Consider the following 20,023-nt stretch of genomic DNA (forward strand, 5'->3'; position numbering starts at 1 on the left):
AGTCTTTCTTGACTGCCTACCTGCCTGCCTGCCTGCCTGTCTTCGTGAATCCATCAGAGCATCCAACTGAGGAATCTCAGCACCAAGATATCTTGGGAATGCTTTTTTTTTTTTTGAGATGGAGTCTCGCTCTGTCCCCCAGGCTGGAGTGCAGTGGCACAGTCTCGGCTCACTGCAAGTTCTGCCTCCCAGGTTCACGCCATTCTCTTGCCTCAGCCTCCCGAGTAGCTGGAACTACAGGCGCCCGCCACCACGCCTGGCTAATTTTTTGTATTTTTTTGTAGAGACGGGGTTTCACTGTGTTAGCCAGGATGGTCTCAATCTCCTGACCTCGTGATCCGCCTGCCTGAGCCTCCCAGTGTGCTGGGATTACAGGCGTGAGCCACCGCACCCGGCCCTGGGGATGCCCTTTCTTACCTTATCTGCCTTGAAGGTTTATCCTCTGTTCACATTTGTTTTTCAGAGGAAGGATACCCCAAAAGATAGGGTGTACTCTGCCCTGAAGAAAGGGCAAATCCCTGTGAAGCCAGCAAGAACCTGCCTGATAGCTTGCATCCTTCTAACCTGGTCCAAGGCTAACCTTGGATTCCCCAGCTAAGCAGAGTTCCACAGCCAGGCCAGACTCTGGATCACTTTATCCCCCTGCCACAGTCACAGTTTTCCCTTGTCATGCTTGGTACAATTTGCCCATCCTGGATACAGATTCTTTTATCCTCCTTCCCCCAAAGTCAGGACAGGGAGCTCTAAATGGTAGCTTTTCTCAAAGCAGAGAGGAGTGGAGACTTAGGTTCTCACCCCAGTTCTTCTGCCTCTACCGTGAAAAACAAGTCATTTTGCCTGTCTGGATCCTATTTCTCTTCTGGAAAAGGAAGGCAATCCCTGTGGGGCCCTTGAGAGGCAGTGTGTGGAGAGGCTGCAGAGCTCTGCCACTAACTTCTGAGCCTTTCAATCTTGAACAGGTCACCTCAAACCTATGTTTCAGCTGCTTCCTACTCAAAATGGAAATAATAATATCCACCAAATAATAACACGTACAAAACACTTAGCAGATAGAAGACACTTAACAAACAGTAGGCTTGCTTTCATTATTTCCTGCAAGAGTTTCCTGTTAATGACCTGGTTTATTTGCATGTGCAGGCCAAACCTTTTATGATAAATTGGACCATGTCTTGTCCTTATTGTTCCACATAGTTTCATTTTGCCTGATATTATTTGGGGTTTAGAAATTTTTTTTGGCTGGGCGCGATGGCTCATGCCTGTAATGCCAACGCTTTGGGAGGCTGAGGTGGGCGGATCACCTGAGGTCAGGAGTTTGAGACCAGCCTGGCTAACATGGTGAAACCTGTTTCTACTAAAAATACAAAAAAAAAGTTAGCCGGGTGTGGTGGTGCGTGCCTGTAATCCCAGCTACTCAGGAGGCTGAGGCAGGAGAATCGCTTGAACCCAGGAGGCGGAGGTTGCAGTGAGCTGAGATCGCGCCATTGTACTCCAGCCTGGGCAACAAGAGCAAAACTCCATCTCAAAAAGAAAAAAAAAAAAAAGGCCGGGCATGGTGGCTCACGCCTGTAATCCCAGCACTTTTGGAAGCTGAGGCAGGCGGATCACAAGGTCAGGAGTTCAAGACCAGCCTGACCAACATGGTGAAACCCCGTCTCTACTAAAAATACAAAAATTAGCCAGGTGTGGTGGCACACGCCTGTAATCCCAGCTATTTAGGAGGCTGAGGCAGGAGAATCGCTTGAACCTGGGAAGCGGAGGTTGCGATGAGCTGAGATTGTGCCACTGCACTCCAGCCTGGGCAACAGAGCGAGACTACGTTTCAAAAAAAAAAGAAATCTTTTTGTGTGTAGGATTCTGATGTTGTAAAGAGAGAGATAAAGATTGATGCTGTCAACTTCTGGCCTGAGTGGGCAGTGTGCATAGCTGCAGTGTTCTAATAGCCTGTTTTCTCCCTTCTGTCTCTCCAGCTGTCCCTGGGACACCCCAGTATGTGGACGAGCAGTTCCTGTCACGCCTCTTCCTATTTGTGGCCCTGGTGATCATGTTCTGGCTCCTGATTGCCTAATGCTGGGCTCCTGCCTACATCCGTGGCAGGGCTCTGGACTGGTGACGTGCCACCCCAACTCCTGGTGTTTGGCTTCCTGGCTAATCTTGACTCCTGGAATCAGTGGGATCAGTAACACATCAAGGAGTCTTGTTTCTTCATCAGAGCTTTGGAACTCGAGACCAGTTGGCGATGACCCCTGAGTATCGCCACTGCTGTAAACAGCCTATAACCTCAGGCCTTGGCATTGAGTCCTCTCTCATGGGTGACACCATGAAATCTTGTTTCAGCCAGTTCTGCAGGTCCTGACTCTGCAGAGGGAAGAGGCAGAAAGAGAGAAACTGTCAGAGTATAATTTCACCTGAGTTTAATATTACAGAAACAAAAGGATGCACCAAATGGTATTTCTGGAAATTTTCATCTCTTTAAATACCCCTTGGTAAGTTGCGTCTGAAGCCAGTGGGGGCTCCTCAGATAGAGAGGTTCCCCTTTCAAATCCCAGTGCCGCTCTGTTCTCTTTCCTCCCCCTCCCACTCCCCCTCTTCTTCCTCTGTAGAGATGTAAGAAATTGCTGTCCCATAAAAATCATCATTGCAGCAGCTAAAGCTGGGGTCACTTCATGAATTCACCAGAGACTCAAAGATCTTTTATCGGCTCTGGGCTGTGCTCAGTGTCTTTGGCCTCAGAGAACAACTTGAATGACTTCCTGGTTTCCTGGCATAAATTATTCCTGGTGAGACATGTGGTTTCACTCACAGATTTCCCATCAGCTTTCTCCCTAAAACTGTGCATCTGCCTCTCTCTGCCAGAGAACATACAGCTGAGAATACTGCTGAAGCTGAGACTGACTACTGTGCATTAGGAAAGACCTGGAGTCAGGACTTTGGTGGGATTTGGAGCTCCGAAGCAGGAATAACTGAACAAGCAGCCCTGTCCCCTAGGCTGCAGAAGCTTGAATCCATCCTCTCCCAGAACCTGCCACAGGAAACTGGGGGCTTTGTCAGGTCAGCCCAACTGCATGCAGAAGACCACCATCCTCAGAAGCCAAATTGTCCTTTATGAAGAGGCAAGGAAAGGGGAAACCCACATGTGACCCTGATTTTGGTATGGCTTGATAGAGTTGCCTGAAAACTCCTTTTATGTGTGCTAAAACCAGAGAAGCATGTGACTCACAAGCAGGCAACTCCTGATGATTTGTAAAGCCAGGTGGCAGGGCCTGGGGAGCCCCAGCACAATGATATTGTGTGGTCTTCCTTCCTGTGGAATCGAAGGGAAATTATTCTTCCCAATACCTTGATTTGATTTTCAGTTTCACAAGCTTCTTCCTCTGAATCTTATTGAGGGAGTATGGTACCAAGCAGGTAGGACCATTCACCTGGTGGAACAGTTCTTGCTCTGCCTTCTAGGCTTCATCCCAGAAATCCAGCCTCTTTCTGGAGACCCCAAAGCTGGGGGGAGATGGGCTTCCTCTGGGCCTCTCTCTTACTTTGCCATCCACACTGCTCCTGGCTAACCCCAGCAATAACCAACAAATGGTAGGAAGCCCCACCTAGTGCTTTTTCTCAATTATGACTGCATAGTTTGTGGAAACAAAGATCTTGAGGAAAATGAGGGAAGCCCTCCCGTCTTCATAGTCCCCATCTCTTCTTTGTACCTGTCAACACCAGAGTCAGTGTTTAAACAGACAAAATATAAAGTATTGAGTAGGTGGTTCATTTGCCAAATCCACTTGGTAGGAAGAAGCCACCAGCTTTATAGTGTGCCTGATAGATTTTAAACATTCCTGGGCACCCACTCAAGAGTGCTCTTTTTATCACCTTCTGGAAATCCCCAAAGTTGGAAGGGCCTCTGGAGTGTCTCTGCTCTAGAGAGAATTGGTAGGACCCCCCCTCAGTGCAGTGGCCCCAACTAGTGGAGGGAGAGAGGACTTCAGTCATATGGACTCAACATAAATGGGTTTCCAGAAGGATAATGAAAAGTTGTGGGTAGGAAAATGAATCATTTGGACTCTTCAATGAAATGGAGTGAGCCCAGGAGAGCTCAACCAACAGAGGCACTCTGGGAACCTGTTAGTAAAGCCAGGCTGGCCAAATGCCATTTGATTTTGAACCTCATAGGTCCCCACTCACCCTCTGCCAGGAGCTAAGTAAGGCAGGAGAGCTGACTTGGGACTGCTGGCTCGGCCCCAACAGGGAGCCCCCTTCCCACCACCCCTCAGCAAGCTCACCACCTCATCCTTCTGCCAAGGCAGCTTTCCTTTCTTTTGTGTGTTTTCTGTGTTCTTAGCCTCCACCCTCCTCCTGCCACCCTTGTGGACTAGGACCAGGTCCTGACCCCAGTCAGAAAATGATGATATGTACAGTGGCACACCTTAACCAGTCACTAATTTTCACTGTTGTGAAAGTGATTTGATTTAGAATTAAACAAATGGTTTTACATTACTATGAGCTTGGACTTCTTGTCTGTGTCATGGAGGGTGAATGGGTGGGGAGTAGTCACACTGGTATGCCCTCATGGAGGCTCCTGTGCGTCCTCCGTAATGTCACACTGAGGACGAAAGTCTTCAAAGAAGCTGGGCATGACTTATGCCTGTAGTCCTAGTTACTCTGGAGGCTGAGGCAAAAGGATTGCTTGAGTCCTGAGTTTCAAGGCTGCATTGAGCTATGATCATGCCACTGAACTCCAGCCTGGGTGACAAAGCGAGACTGTCTCTTAAAAAAAAAACAAAAAAGGAAAGAAAGTCTTTAAACAACTATTGATAATTAGAGATGATAAATGTAGGCTGGAGGCCTGGCTTCATACACAGCCTTGCCCAAGATAAAACCTGTCTGACAGGCAGCCCCAGTCCTGTCAAGTACGTGGCATTCCTGAGCTTGGTAAGTGACAAGCTGCCACAATGGAGCTTAGCTTGTTGCTTATCAGAGCCTTTAGAACAATCATAGGTTACTCACTGTCAGCGTCTCTCCATCTGTTTAGTAACAGGGCAGGTGGGCTCTCAGCCAAGTCCTCTCTCTGGAGCAGAAGGTGTGTCCCTCCCTAAGGTTCCTTAGTAGCAGGGTGTAGTGTGAGATGGAAGATGTTGCTGAGGTTGCAAATCTGGCCCAGCCTCAGCCTCCCCAACATGCCAGAGCTACAGGTAATTCCTCTGAAAAGAGCCTTTTTTCTTCCTCTTCGATTTTGATCTAACAGTTATCAAATTGAATAGTACCAAGATACAGTGGGGAATGCAAAGGTGAGGGAACTTCAGGAGCTCATAAGCCCAATGAGAAAAGACCAGGTTTTTTTTTCTTTTTTGAAAGATTTTAATTTTAGGCCAGGCATGGTGGCTTACACCTACAAACCCCAGCACTTTGTGAGGCTGAGGTGGGAGGATCGCTTGAGGCCAAGAGTTTGAGACCAGCCTGGGCAACACAAGGAGACTCCATCTCTATAAAAGTAAAAAATATTAGCCAGGCACAGTGGTGCATGCTTGTGGTCCCAGCTACCTGGGAGGGAGGCTGAGGCGGGAAGATCACCTGAGCCTGGGAGGTCAAGGCTGCAGTGAGTTGTGATCATGCTAGTGCATTCCAGCCAGGGCAACAGACCCTTTTAGAAACAGGGTCTTACTCGGGTGCCCTGGCTAGAGTGCAGTGGTGTGATCACAGCTTACTGCAGCCTGGAACTCCCGGTCTCAATAGGTTCTCCCACCTCAGCCTCCCAAAGTGTTGGAATTACAGGTGTAAGCCACCATGCCCAGCCTTAGGTTTTTGTTTTCGATGGGGAAAAAAAAACAGTAGTAGAACAGGACAATAAAGCCTCCGTGTAGCCATCACCCAGCTCCAGTAACTATCAACTCAGATCAGTCTTGTTGCATCTATACCTCCCGCACACTGTTCCTCTCCCACTGTCTGAACTATTTGGAAACAAACCCCAGTCATATGTCATTTATTAAGTATTTCGATATGCGTCTCAAGTATTTTAAAAACAAGCAAAATGTGCTGGGCACGATGGCACATACCTGTGATCCTAGCACTTTGGGAGGGTGAGGCGGGCGGATTGCCGGAGCTCAGGAGTTTGAGACCAACCTGGGCAACATAGTGAAACCCCGTCTCTACTAAAATACAAAAAATTAGCCAGGCGTAGCAGTATGCGCCTGTAGTCTCAGCAACTCGAGAGACTGAGGCAGGAGAATCGCTTGAACCCAGGAGGCAGAGGTTGCAGTGAGCCGAGATCGCACCAGTACACTCCAGTCTGGGCGACAGAGCAAGACTCCATCTCAAAAAAAAAAAAAAAAAGCAAAATACCTTTAAAAATTTTCTTAAAATCATCATATCCAATCACATTGTTCAGATTTCCCTAGTTGTCTCATAACTTGTGTAGCTTCAATTGAGATCCAAATCAGTTTCATACATTGCTATTATTTGTCTCTGAATTTTTTTTTTTTTTTGAGACGGAGTTTCACTTGCTGCCCAGACTGGAGTGCAGTGATGCGATCCCAGCTCACTACAGCCCCCGTCTCCCGGTTTCAAGCGATTCTCATGCCTCAGCCTCCTGAGTAGCTGGGACTACAGGCGCCTGCCATCATGCCTGGCTAATTTTTTGTGTTTTTTGTGTGTATTTGTGTGACGGAGTCTCACTCTGTCGCCCAGGCTGAAGTGCAGTGGCAGGATCTCGGCTCACTGCAAGCTCTGCCTCCTGGGTTCACGCCATTCTCCTGCCTCAGCCTCCCAAGTAGCTGAGACTACAGGCGCCCGCCACCACGCCCGGCTAATTTTTTTTTGTATTTTTAGTACAGACGGGGTTTCACCGTGTTAGCCAGGATGGTCTCAAGCTCCTGACCTCATGATCCACCCGCCTTGGCCTCCCAAAGTGCTAGGATTACAGGGGTGAGCCACCTTGCCTGGCCTGTCCATGAAATTTTTTCTACTCTGCAGTTTATCTGTTAAAGAAACTAGGTTATTTGTCCTGTTGCATTTCCCACAGCGTCATTTTTGCTATTTGCGTCATGGAAATGTTATTAAGCTCCTCTTCTCCATGTATTTCCTGTAATTTGGTTGTTAGATCTAGAAGTTTCACCAGATCCAAGCTTATTATTTTTGTTTTGTAAGACTACATCATGAGTGATAGTATATACTTGGTGCGTCTTATCTGGAGGCACTTAATGTCTGGTAGTCCTACTTTGTGATGTTATAGATGCCACTATATCATTTAGAGTTGAGAAACAAGACTGCACTCTGGGCAGAGTGGGGCACAAAATTACAGAGAACATGGAGAGCTGGTTGTTGTAGGAATGGCAGGTGGCACAAGGCAGGATGTGCTCAGGAAAAAGCACAGTCCTGGAGTGAAGGGAATAGGGAGACAAGTCCGCAGGGTGAGATGTAGTCAGCTCATGAGGGCTGGTTTGGCTTTTATTTTGTTGGTAGTGGGGTGCTGTTGAAGGGTTTTTAACAGAGAGATGACAGGTCCAGAAACATACTTTCGGAAGATTAACCAGTCAGTTTTGGGTAGGATGATTCAGGGAGGGCAGAGACTGGCTCAGTTTGAAGCAAGTGGAAGTGACACTGGGCAAGTCTGGTTGGGTACCAGTGGACCAGTACCTTCAAGAGGGCAGAACCTTGAGTTGTTTTTCAAGGTCCAGGTTTCAGGATCCTAGGCTCAGAGAGTTGACTGTGAGGCAGCTGGCAGGATCTGGCCCTAGGGACTGACCAAGCTATGGCCAGTGAAACAAACTGTGGACAGGTAACTTGGGTGCTATTGAAACTCAGTTGGTCTACTCCCTGCCCAGGCTTTCTCTACCCTCCAGAAGTTTCCCTTGAGTTCACAAGTGATTTCTGGAATGTTCTTTGGGTCCATATTAAAAATATATCTCTTGGCTATAGCATTTCTACAGAAAGCTATTCCCTCCCATTACATTTTCAACTTGCGTTTCTCAGAGTCGCCTGAGCTTCCCTGGGAGGAACTTGGGGGACTTGGCTATTCCCCAACTCCCTGCTGGTGAAGACCATGAGGCTGGAGGTAGGAGGAAGTAGAATGTGAGAGAGAATGAGGAGGGAGAAGAGATAGACCTGGGTGCCTTGGTGTGGAACGGAAGGAGAGGGAAGACACCCAGGAGGTTTTGGTTCCCAGGATGCCAGTGCTTTGTTGCCTGGGAAAATACAGTGTTACATCTTTCTGTAGGAAGGATGGGGAAAGTCCCTGTCCCCTGTTTGCTAGCCATGAGGCAGCTTGTCAGGAGAGTCCCTGGATTCCTGTCACTTTAATTCAATACACAATCTTGTGTTTACTATAATGATTTCCTCAGAAACTACAAAACTGAGTACTGAAAAGAGTTCCCAGGAATTAACGGAAATGGGACAGAGCCCTCCTCCCCAGCACTTTGTGCACACTCAGGACATCGTGAGCCACCTGCCACACCCAGAAGAGAAAAATCTGACCGGCATCCGGTTTGAATTAGAGCAGGAAGAAAGAGAATTGTACCCGCCTTTGCCTTTGCCTTTGCTTACCCAACTGCTGGGACCAGAGGCACCTGGGTTGAACTTTGTCTTTGGTCAGGGGTGGGGGTGGGGGGGACAGAATCCATTTCCCTGGGCCCCATCCTCTTTCTGGTCATTTGGACACGTTTCCTGTGATCTAAATCTGATGTAAGGAAATGACAATTGTGAAAGACCCAGCGTGAGAGAATCTGATGGGAGGGTGGGTCATCAGGGACCAGCTGACCTGGCTGATGATGTATTAATATCTTAATCACACAGAGGACCCCAAATCTCCTTCCAAACCTAATGAGCGGAAGTGGTTCTCAAAGCTACTCAGCCAGCTAGCAGCTGCCATAACCCAGTCAGCTGTCCTAACTCTTAGTCCTGTAATCTCTCCTCCTCATAGAAGATTGTAAACTGGTAGCCCACAGGGCAAATCTAGTGGCCAGGTGTGTTTCATTTGGTCTACCTGGCATTTTAAGAACTTTTTGATGCTATCAACATTTTTTAAAAGTGGCAAATTTCACCTAAATATCTGTATTTTTGGCATGTTTTGAAAGGTTGGAAGACCTGGGTAGGCCCATGTTCCTGCAGGGGAGTGCTCGTCTTCCAATGGGGCGCATAAGCTCCAGCGTCCTGCGCTAAACCTAATTGGCCTGGCTGAGGATCTGCTCCTGGAATGCTGGTTGGTCGCCTCCAACTATCTTTGACTTAGAGATTATTTACTGTCAGCTTACTCATAGTGGCGCAGAGAAGTGGTTTCTCTGAGCTAGAAGCTTCTAAGAAAAGTCCATCCTCAAAGCTGTTTGTGGGATAGACCTGGCTCCTCCATTGTAATATTCCTGATTCCAAACACTACTGGAAAGAGCTCTGAACTGGCAGTCAGCAGGGCTGGACTCCCATCCCGGCTCTCCTCCTAATGAGCGAAGCCATTTCGAGGTAGTCGAACTTAGCCTCTGATCCTTAACTTTCCCTATCTGTAAATGAGGGCGACTAGATGGGTGCGGACTGTCATCCGTGTTGAGATTTCCGGCCCCCGCAGAATCAACCTTACCGGCGGGAGCACCTCGAGGGGACGCCTCTCGCACTAGGGGGCGCCAGGGCCGCTGCAGAGCCAGAGCCAGAGTCAAGGGGCGGGGCCGCGTCTCGGGAGCGAGGCCCGAGAGCGGCGGGGCGGGGCATCGGCGGGCAGTCCCCTGTGCCAGGTGTGGTTTGGTCCTCCCAGGGCGCCGTAGGCGGTGCATCCCGTTCGCGCCTGGGGCTGTGGTCCTCCGGTGCCTGAGGCGGTGGCGGCAGGAGCTGAGGGGAGTTGTAGGGAGCTGAGGGGAGCTGCTGTGTCCCCCGCCTCCTCCTCCTCCCCATTTCCGCGCTCCCGGGACCATGTCCGCGCTGGCGGGTAAGGAAGGGCTGCTCCGCCCTGTCCCGCCGTTATCTCCGAAGTCGGGCTCCATGGCGCCTGAGGGAAACTGGCGGTCTCTCGGGGCTTTCGGGCTGGTTGGGTCCTCGTGGGTCCGAGCTCCTCAGAGAAGCTGGGAGGCGGGGTGGGCACAGCGCTCCCCAGGCATTTGAAGGGTGGGACTCCGGGAATGGGGAGGCAGGGCATCCTGGAGACAGAGGGCTCCGAGGGGCAGGCGAGTTGGGCGGCTTCCCGCGAGTTGAGGTCCCGGGGAGGAAGAGATTCTGGCTCTGCCAGGAATCCAGCTTTTTGGAGGGACCTGGCGGCCGCAGACCCCCCAAATTAAACTCTTTTTAAGGAAGTTGAAAAGCATGGGGTTCTCTTATAGTGGAAGCTCTGTGGAATTTGAGGAATACAGGATCCTCTAGGGTTCAGGACAATTAGGAGAGTTACCCCGGGTTCTGGGTTTTCTGAGGGAAATGGAGGATGTGACTTCCCTGCCAGGACCCAAGGCTTCTCGCGGGCATCTTGGTGTCTGGGAGTCCCCCGGGGCTGGGAGCTCTTTGCAGAAAATAAGGAGCCCCTTGAGGTTTAGGACAGGACTAAGGGTAAGGAGAGATCGGACCATTCTTTTGGGGGCTCAAAGATCTCTGCTACAGGTGGCGAAAGTAGGCCACCTGGGGTTCTGAGTTCTCCCGTGGAAGCTCCCTTGGCCTCTCTAGACTAAAGACTAGAGGGATGCGGCCAAACACCTCCTGGAAGAGTTGTCTAAGGGTGAAGGGTAGCTTCAGAGTTGGGTTAGCTGCACCTGCAGTCACCTCCCCGCCACCTCACACACCACCCTGCAGCTTCCTGCCTTCCCCATCTTTTCCCCCAGCAACAGGAACCTTCTGTCTCCTATGTTTCCCAGCCACCTGTGTGGGTGGCCCACCCTCTGGGTCCACCAGGGTCAGCGTCCAGAAGCTTTGGAGAGGCGGCAAAAGGGTATTGAGGTGGAGGGGGGCTGGCTATCTGCCCCCTGCTTCCTGGCTTTCCGTCTGTGGACAGTCATTTCCTTCATCTTGAATGCAAGGACTGGGCTACCAGTGGGTCACTTCCTCAGCAAGGGAGCATGGGATTTTCTCTTCATTGATGATAACAGACTTCTGGAGAGAGCTAGGGGTGGAAATGCCTAAAACAAATTTTTTTAGGCTGGGCGTGGTGGCTCATGCCTGTAATCCCAGCACTTTGGGAGGGCAAGGCAGGAGGATCGCTTGAGTCCAGGAGTTCGAGACCAGCTTGGGCAATATAGACTTCATCTCTTAGAAACAAAACCTTGTCTCTTAAAAAAGTTTTTTTTTTAAGCTTACAGAGTCCTTCCACTCACATGATTTCCAGTAACTATTTTTTTTTTTTTTTTTTTTGAGACGGAGTCTTGCTCTGTCGCCCAGGCTGGGGTGCAGTGGCACAATCTCGGCTCACTGCAACCTCTGCCTCCCGGGTTCAAGCCATTCTCCTACCTCAGCCTCCCGAGTAGCTGGGACAACAGGGGCCTGCTACCACGCCCGGCTAATTTTTTTGGTATATTTAGTAGAGATGGGGTTTCACCATATTGGCCAGGCTGGTCTTGAACTCCTGACCTTGTGATCCGCCCGCTTCGGCCTCCCAAAGTGCTGGGATTACAGGCGTGAGCCACCGCGCCCGGCCAATTTCCAGTAACTTTTTCTAACAGCTGTGTAATGTACGTTGCCTGTCTTGAACCCTCTTTCTTAGAAAATTGTGAAAGGTTTCACAGTACAATAGTCTAGAGGCATAAAGCCTCTAGATGCATTAGTTTATGCATTCTTTCTTTCATTCAAAGAATATTTGTTGGATTCTTCTGTGTCATATACTTAGCCAAATGCTGAGTACAGTGGTGACATAGTTCTTGGTTTTGTGGTGCTTATAATCCTAGAGATGGACAATAAAAAATTGTAACAATTGCAATAAATGCTATAATAGTTAAGGTAAACAGTTGAGATAAGTGCTATAAGAGTGCACCAGGGGTGAGGGTTTTCTCTACTTTTTCTTCTGTTTTGGTAGAGACAGCGTCTCACTGTGTTGCCCACGGTGGTCTTCAACTCCTAGTTTCAAGCCATCCTCCTGTCTCAGCCTCCCAAAGTGCTGGGATTACAGGCATGAACCACCATGCCCATCCTCTCCTTTTTTTTTTTTTGAAGGGAATACTTTTCTTAAAAATGCAAGTTTATGCTGACGCCTGGAGATAAGTAAAAGTTAGCCTGGCAAAAAAAGCTCACAGAACATTCCAGGCAGAGGAAACAGCATAAAAAGGCCCTAGGGTAGGAAGGCATGTAGTGCCTTTGAGCCTTTGAGCTGGGAGATCAATATGGTTTTTTGATTTTTTTGTGGGGGGGTGGGGAGGCAGAATCTCGCTCTGTTGCCCATGCTGGAGTACAGTGGCGCGATCCAGACTCACTGTACCCTCCACCTCCCGGGTTCAAGTGATTCTTCTGCCTCAGCCTCCTGAGTAGCTGGGACTACAGGCAAGTGCTACCATGCCCGGCTAATTTTTTGTATTTTTATTAGAGACGGGGTCTCACCGTGTTGCCCAGGCTGGTCTCAAACTGCTGAGCTCAGGCAGTCCACCCGCCTTGGCCTCCCAAAGTGCTAGGATTATAGGCGTGAGCCACTGCGCCCAGCCAAGTGTGGCTTTTTTATAGAGGAGGAGAGTAAGGCCCAGAAATGACAAGGTTCCATAGCTAAATAAGTGGTGGTGGTCAGAGTTCATATTTTCCAACTTCAAGTTTAGTGCTTCCTCCTCTCTGTAGCACAAACAGCAGAATGAAGTTGACTATGGAGTCTGAGAAGGAAGTGGGACTTAAACTTTCACTTGTTATTCCATCCAAACCATGTTCTGAGACACCTCAGATTCCTCGTGTAACCGGAGAATCAACAACAAAGAAATCAAATATTTACTGAGTGACTGTGATGTCTGTGGCACTGGGCAGGACCAAGTTTTACCTCTTATAAATTTTAACAGATGTTAGAGCCAGGAGAGAGTTTTGAGATAATGTATAGTCTCCTTGTTTTACATATGAAGAAACTGAGGCTCAGGGAAGAAAATGGAGTTGTCCAGGGTCACTCAACTAGTGGTAGAGCCAGAACCAAGGTAGGACTTCTCCAGTGTTCTTTCCAGTATTCCAGGCTGCTTAAGACATACGGGGTCTGGCACATGGTAAGCCTTTAATAAGTATTTGTGGAAATGAGTTATATATAGTTTGTGCCTCTGAGAAACTTACTGTCTAGTTAAGGTAATTAAGGCAAAAAACAAAACTCCCATGCTGATCAGTAGTGGGACTGCGCCTGTGAAAAGCCACCGCACTCCAGCCTGGGCTACATAGCAGGATCCCCATCTCTTAAAAAAAAGAAAAAAATTGATAAGACAAGCTGTTATAAGGCTTGCATATGATAACATTATAGAATTTCGAAGATGAGGGAGAATTCTCTTCATACATTTATTCCACAAATATATATTGAGTTCCTGCTATGTGCCAAACACTTTTGGCCCCTGGGGATACAGCAAGGAACAAGATAGACCAAATCCCTTCTGTCATGTAGTGTGTGTTCTGGTGGGGAGAGATAGACAGCAAGTAAATGTATGAACATCATATTAAGGGATAAATCCATTGAAGAGAAGTGAAGTAGGATAAGGGGATAGAAGAAGTGAGTTGTCAGGGAATGTGTTTGGCATTTTTAAAGAATAGCAGGGTATCCAGGGTGGCCATCAGTTTTGGTTAGGGAATACTTCTTGAAGTGGGTAAGATTTGAGAAATCTTAAATAGGCTTGAAGAAGGTGGGGAAGATGATATCTTAGTAGGGAAGAAACTTTGGGAGTAGGAGACAAAAGTAGGCAAGTTTCAGGTCTTCATAAAGAGTAGCAAATACATGTGGTAGAGGCAAGGATTGGGAGGTGAAAGATTCATAGGAAGTGGAAGGTACAGCTGAGAATGTGGGTGCAACCAGACTAGAGGGTTTAATGCCAGGCTGAGGATTTTGGAAGTTTCTAGTCTACAGTAGACACCGTAGGTTTAGAGAAAGGAAGAGTCATGATGTGGGCACAGGGCCACCAATCTGGAGGTGGGTACAGTGGGCCCTGAGATGAGGTCTTAGTGGTAGCATTGAAGAAGGCACCAACCAATAAAAGATGCCTCCTGACATAGGCAGGCCAGGGTGACTTGGATGGCCCTGGATATGTGATGGAGCAGGGTAGGGTCCAAAATGACCACAAGATTTCAAAACTAAATAAAAATCCATCATGATCAAGGGGCTGTATTAGGCTTTCCACATTCATGGTGGATTTTCTGCATCTTCTGGAGGCTGAGCTGATTGCCAGAACAGGGCTGCCTTCTTGTTAGTGTAAACCTTGAGCGGGGCTAATGGGGCCCACCGTCACACATCTCATTTCAATGAGAGGACCTAAAACTGTAGCAGTCTCTTACAAGTCTACCTTCTTTCTCATTCTTGATGTATTTTTATATAGTAGAAAGAATTAGACTATTTTACCTATTAATTTACATTGAATAGTAACTAGAACATGAAACCAATGCCTGGTTTCATTAAAGTGTTCCTTGAACGTTCTTTCTGGTATTCTTTTTTATCATGTCTTTCTGCCTGTAATTTGTCCAGGAAAGAAAGACTAAAATGTAGTTAAAGATAGGCTTTGAGACAGGTGCAGTGGCTCACGCCTGTAATCCCAGCACTTTGGGAGGTTGAGGTGGGTGGATCATGAGGTCAGGAGTTCAAACCAGGCTGGCCAACATGGTGAAACCCCGTCTCTAATAAAAATACAAAAATTAGCCGGGCATGGGGGCAGGTGCCTGTAATCCCAGCTACTCGGGAGGCTGAGGCAGAGAATTGCTTGAACCTAGGAGGCAGAGGTTGCAGTGAGCTGAGATCGCGCCACTGCATTCCAGCCTGGGTGACAGAGCGAGACTCCATCTCAAAAAAAAAAAAAAAGACAGGCTTTGGAGACTAGACCTGTGGTCTAATCCCAGCTCAAACATTTATTAGCTGAGTATTTCAGTTTCCTCTTCCGTAAGATGAGAACAATAATAGTTCCTCAAGACTAGTCCTGATCTCGTGGGATCTTTGTATTCAGTTAGTTCATACTTGCGTAGTGCTTAGGACATTGCCTGGCATAAAGCAGTTTTTTTCCTCTGTCATTGACAACTGGCAGAGAACTGCTGTATGAGAATATATCAATTGGTTAACCGGTTCTCTGGTAAAGATATTTTTATGGGCCCTCCATAGATAAGAAAATGCCTACTCATTCACAATTAAGTGAACTTCTGGTTGGAAGTTACAGTCTGGGTGGCCTGAAAGACATAAGAACCATCTGTCTCATTTGTCACTGCGGTGTATTTTGTTACTGTACTGAGCTTGCCTTGCCTGTAGCACCTGGGTTGTCCCTCTCTGACATGTTATTTCTGTGTATATCCATGTCCTTTACACACCATGAGTACACACCAAGGGCCCCAGTAATTCCTGGCCTACTCTGTGCCTTGCACATGGGCACATAGAAAAAAGTTTGCTGAGTTTGTTTTGAAAACCTTCCCTTCAGATTTTAGAAGTTTCTGTATTCAGCTTAACCTTTTCCCCAGCCAACTTCCTAGATACACACACAGGAAGGAAGAGAAGTTAGTCACAAATCGGTCCAACTAAGTGCCTGGCACCATGGGAGATATTTTCACATCTATTACATTATTTCTATTAATCCACTTGGTAATCCTGTAAAGTAGGTGGTATTATCCTCTTTTTAAAGATTAGGAGACAAGCTCAGAGAGGTCAAATAATTTGCCCAAGGACACAGAGGCAAACAGTGACAGACTCAGGTTTCAAACACATACATTTACCCCTCACAAATTTTTCCAAATAAACTAAAGAAGGGAAGAAGAGAACAACAGCAAGAAGGAAACTTTCTGAGATACCTCTGTCTGTGCCTTAACCTGAAAAAGGAGAGGCCCTTGGTTTGGTGTCAGTCTCTCAGAGCTGGAAGAAATCACTTGATCCCTCCTTTTACAAAAGAACAATCTAAGGTTTAGAGAAGCTCGCAAGCTCTTTTAAAAATCATCTAATCTTTTTTTTTCCTGAGACACTCGTTTTGGTAAAATTTGGTAAGCTAGTGAGGAAGAAAACCCTTTGGGTTACAGGGAGAGTATCTAGAGGAATGTTAATCATTACTGTTAGTCTTTTTGATAGTCACTTCATTAAAATGTGATCTTTTTCTCTTGGCTGTTCCCCAGCAGCTGCTGCCCTGCCCTTCTGCTTTCTGCTTTGTCCCAGAACAAGTGGGATTTATACACCTGACCCGCCAGTTCCCAAGGGGCCCAGGGGTTACCATACTTGTTTTATGCTGCACTAAATTGGCTGAGTTTTGTTCCTGGTTCTCATTGTCTGGTGGAACGTGAGAAGCTTCAAAGATTTTTTTAAATGAAAGGATAGGATGTTGATTTAAGCTAGGCATTAGAGTCTCATGAGCTCTCAGTGCTTGAGGATTTCTCACCATTTTGAAGCCTAAAAAGGACTCATTTGCAGAAACCAAGCTCTTAGACCAAGTTTAAGGTGAACATTGTGGGGACTGCATTGGCTCTGAGGTGGGATACCAGGCCAAGCCCTTCCACTGAATAGCTGTGTGTTCTTGAGCAAGTCTCAACTTGTCTGAGGCTGCATAGGGTGTTAAAAATATGACTGGCATGGTAGTCTCTGAGCATGGGTTTGAGTCCCTGCTGGATCATCTTTCAGTAGCTTTGTGATGGTTAGGCAAGTCTATTTTCCTTCTTTTTTTTTGGTGCCTGCCCCAGTGGATTCACATTTGTTTGAGGGCCACATTGCTAATTAAGTTGGGAGAGAAAAGCATACATAAAGTGAATGTATTTTATACCAAGATTGAAAAGGTCTTAAAGGTGAGAACCCCTATAATGAGCCATTTGTTGCAGTGCTAACCTTACGTTGCACAGTTACACTTATTAAAAGCAACAAATTCCAATAATAACTGAAAACACAGTTTTCTGTTTATTAAACACCTAATAAGGGTCCTTTATTGTTTGAGGGTACTGTGAACATTTACTTAATCAAGCTCCTTTTCTGGACTCTTTTTTTTTATTTTTATTTTTATTTTTTATTTTTTATTTTTTGAGACAGAGTCTGGCTCTGTCGCCCAGGCTGGAGTGCAGTGGCACGATCTCGGCTCACTGCAAGCTCCGCCTCCCGGGTTCATGCCATTATCCTGCTTCAGCCTCCCGAGTAGCTGGGACTACAGGTGCCCGCCACCATGCCCGGCTAATTTTTTGTATTTTTTGGTAGAGACGGGGTTTCACCGTGTTAGCCAGGATGGCCTCCATCTCCTGACCTCGTGATCCACCCGCCTCGGCCTCCCAAAGTGCTAGGATTACAGGCGTGAGCCACCGTGCCCGGCCCTTTTCTGGACTCTTAACAATCAGTAGCCACTGTTGATAAGTCTGCAAATATGAGAGGTAAACACTATAGAGGGAGAGAATGAACAGCCTGGTACAATCAGATATTTTCTTAAGGAAGAACTTCCCAGACTGACTGGACTTTGGATTGATCCTCCACTAGGCTTCACAGAAATCCCTAAGACTTTGCATTACAGTATTACATTTCTTTTACATTGCCTAGAATAAAGGTGGTAAGAGAATAGATCAATGAATTTTTAAGACTGTAAGAGAGCTAAAGAGGCCAAGAGTGTTCTCTTGAAGAGGGTCTGGGCTTAGGAGGCTGTGTGCTTTGGGTGAATATCTTTGCTCAGGTACTTCCTAACAGAAAAGCAGTGTGAATGCATAACAGGTAAACTGGGGCCAGGTTTATCCACATGAAACTACTCATAGGTAATCGGGGAGCCGGAACAGTTATTCCAGTGGAATCATCTGTGCTGACCTTTGGAACTTATCTTTGGAAATTGGTTTTATAGCTGGCAGTTGGATCCAAATTTTCAGTTGGGTTCACCACACAAAGGAATGTCTGTTTTGCACCAGGCCCAAGGTTAGGCCCTGGAGATAAGAACATAATAAAGATACAATTCTTACACCTTAGTTCTCTGAATGGGGTATGGGAGAGGAGAGTGGAGAGAGAGGGACTGAAGGAGACAGAGACATATGCAGTGAACTGTAATTAAATAACAACTTATGTAAAATAGGTATAGACAAAATGAAACAAACACTGCCTGATTTTAGGGAACTTTAAAGAAAGGATAGAAATTTGATTAAGGGGCCGGGAGCAGTGGCTCACGCCTGTAATCCCAGCACTTTGGGAGGCCGAGGTGGGCAGACCACCTGAGGTTGGGAGTTTGAGACCAGCCTGACCAACATGGAGAAACTCCATCTCTACTAAAAATACAAAATTAGCCGGGTGTGGTGGCACATGCCTGTAATCCCAGCTATACTTGGGAGGCTGAGGCAGGAGAATCACTTGAACCCAGGAGGCGGAGGTTGTGGTGAGCCAAGATCGCGCCATTGCACTCCAGCCTGGGCAACAAGAGCAAAACTCCGTTTCAAAAAAAAAAAAATTGATTAAGGGAAAAGATAGAGAAGCTTATACATAGAGAATAACTTGAGGTGTGAATGTCAGGATGCAAGTACATGAATAAAAGTGGCAGGAATAGAAAATAGGTCAAAATGTAACTAGAGCATTTTTTTGTAAGGAATGATGAGAGAGAAGGGTCCTTTGGGACCACATTGTAAGGACCATTTGCTCTTTCATTAATTGTTTATTGAAGGATTGTAGCAGACCAGGGGCCAGACATGGTTTGCTAGCCCTTTGGAGGTAGCAAAAGCCAACTTTAATGATGTGTGAGAAGTTTTTGTTCCTGCCCCAGGGCCTTCGCACATGTCCCCCCTCTCCAGTGTTATCCTTCCTTCCCCCCTTTTTTGCCCAGTTAATTTGTATTCATCCTTTAGAGCTCAGCTTGGAAACTACTTCCTCAAGGAATACTTTGCCCACCCTTGTTTTCCTAGTTATGAACTTGATATCTTCGTACCACTTGCCCCAATTATAAATAAATAATAATAATAATTATTATTTTTTGAGACAGAGTCTCGCTCTGTCGCCCAAGCTGGAATGCAGTGGCATGATCTTGGCTCACTGCAACCTCCGCCTCCCGGGTTCAAGCAATTCTCTTGCCTCAGCTTCCCGAGTAGCTGGGACTACAGGCGCCCACCACCATGCCTGGCTAATTTTTGTATTTGTAGTAGAGACGAGGTTTCACCATATTGGCCAGGCTGGTCTTGAACTCCTGACCTTGTGATCCACCTGCCTCAGCCTCCCAAAGTGATGGGATTACAGGCGTGAGCCACCGCGCCAGGCCCTCAATAAATAATTAAATTATTGTTTAATATTTGCTTTGTGTTTAATCTCTCTCTTGTTTGCTCCTCTTTCCCCAACACAGTGTCAGATGCATAGTTGGCATGCAATAAATATTTGCTGAAAGAATGACTGAAGCGGGTCCATTGAATTTAGCAATAAGCAGTTACTGTTACTGTTGACCTTGGTGAGACAGTTTCAGAGAAATGGTGGGGGTGGAAGCCAGATTGCAGTGCATTATGCAGAAAGTGGGAAGTGAGGAAATGAGGGCAGTGATGTGTAGACTTTTTTTCTTTTTTCTTTTTTCTTGAGTCGGAGTTTCACTCTTGTTGCCCAGGCTGGAGTGCAATGGTGAGATCGCGGCTCACTGCAACCTCTGCCTCCCGGGTTCAAGCCATTCTCCTGCCTCAGCCTCCCGAGTAGCTGGGATTACAGGCACGTACCACCATGCCCGGCTAATTTTGTATTTTTAGTAGAGACGTGGTTTCTCCATGTTGGTCATGGCTGGTCTCAAACTCTTGACCTCAGGTGATCCACCTGCCTCGGCCTCCCAAAGTACTGGGATTACAGGCATGAGCCACCACGCCCAGCCTCTTTTTTTTTTTTTTTTTTTTTTTTTTTTTTGAGACAGAGTCTCGCTCTGTCACCCAGGCTGGAATGCAGTGGCGAGATTACTGCAACCTCCACCTCCTGGGTTCAAGCGATTCTCCTGCCTCAGCTTCCTGAGTAGCTGGGACTACAGGCGTGCACCACCATGCCCAGCCAATTTTTGTAGTT

General features: G+C 47.2%; 2 protein-coding genes across 3 annotated transcripts in view; both read left to right on the forward strand.

Annotated features, from left to right (window-relative positions):
* The window catches only part of RNF185 (ring finger protein 185), a 46,031-nt gene extending 41,549 nt beyond the window's left edge, over window positions 1-4,482 (forward strand). The window contains 1 exon segment of the mRNA NM_001131148.1: window positions 1,968-4,482. Within this exon segment, the coding sequence (NP_001124620.1) occupies window positions 1,968-2,065 (98 nt within the window). The 3' untranslated portion in view covers window positions 2,066-4,482.
* Window positions 4,483-9,639: 5,157 nt separating this feature from the next.
* LIMK2 (LIM domain kinase 2) overlaps window positions 9,640-20,023 on the forward strand; it is a 68,478-nt gene continuing 58,094 nt past the window's right edge. For both annotated transcript variants that reach the window (XM_024239782.3, XM_024239784.3), the window contains exon 1: window positions 9,640-9,892. In XM_024239782.3, coding sequence (XP_024095550.1) covers window positions 9,877-9,892 — 16 coding nt within the window. In that variant the 5' untranslated portion in view covers window positions 9,640-9,876. The remainder of the gene's footprint in view (window positions 9,893-20,023) is intronic.

This window comes from Pongo abelii, chromosome 23, assembly GCF_028885655.2.
Source record: "Pongo abelii isolate AG06213 chromosome 23, NHGRI_mPonAbe1-v2.0_pri, whole genome shotgun sequence".
NCBI classification, from domain to species: Eukaryota; Metazoa; Chordata; class Mammalia; order Primates; family Hominidae; genus Pongo; species Pongo abelii.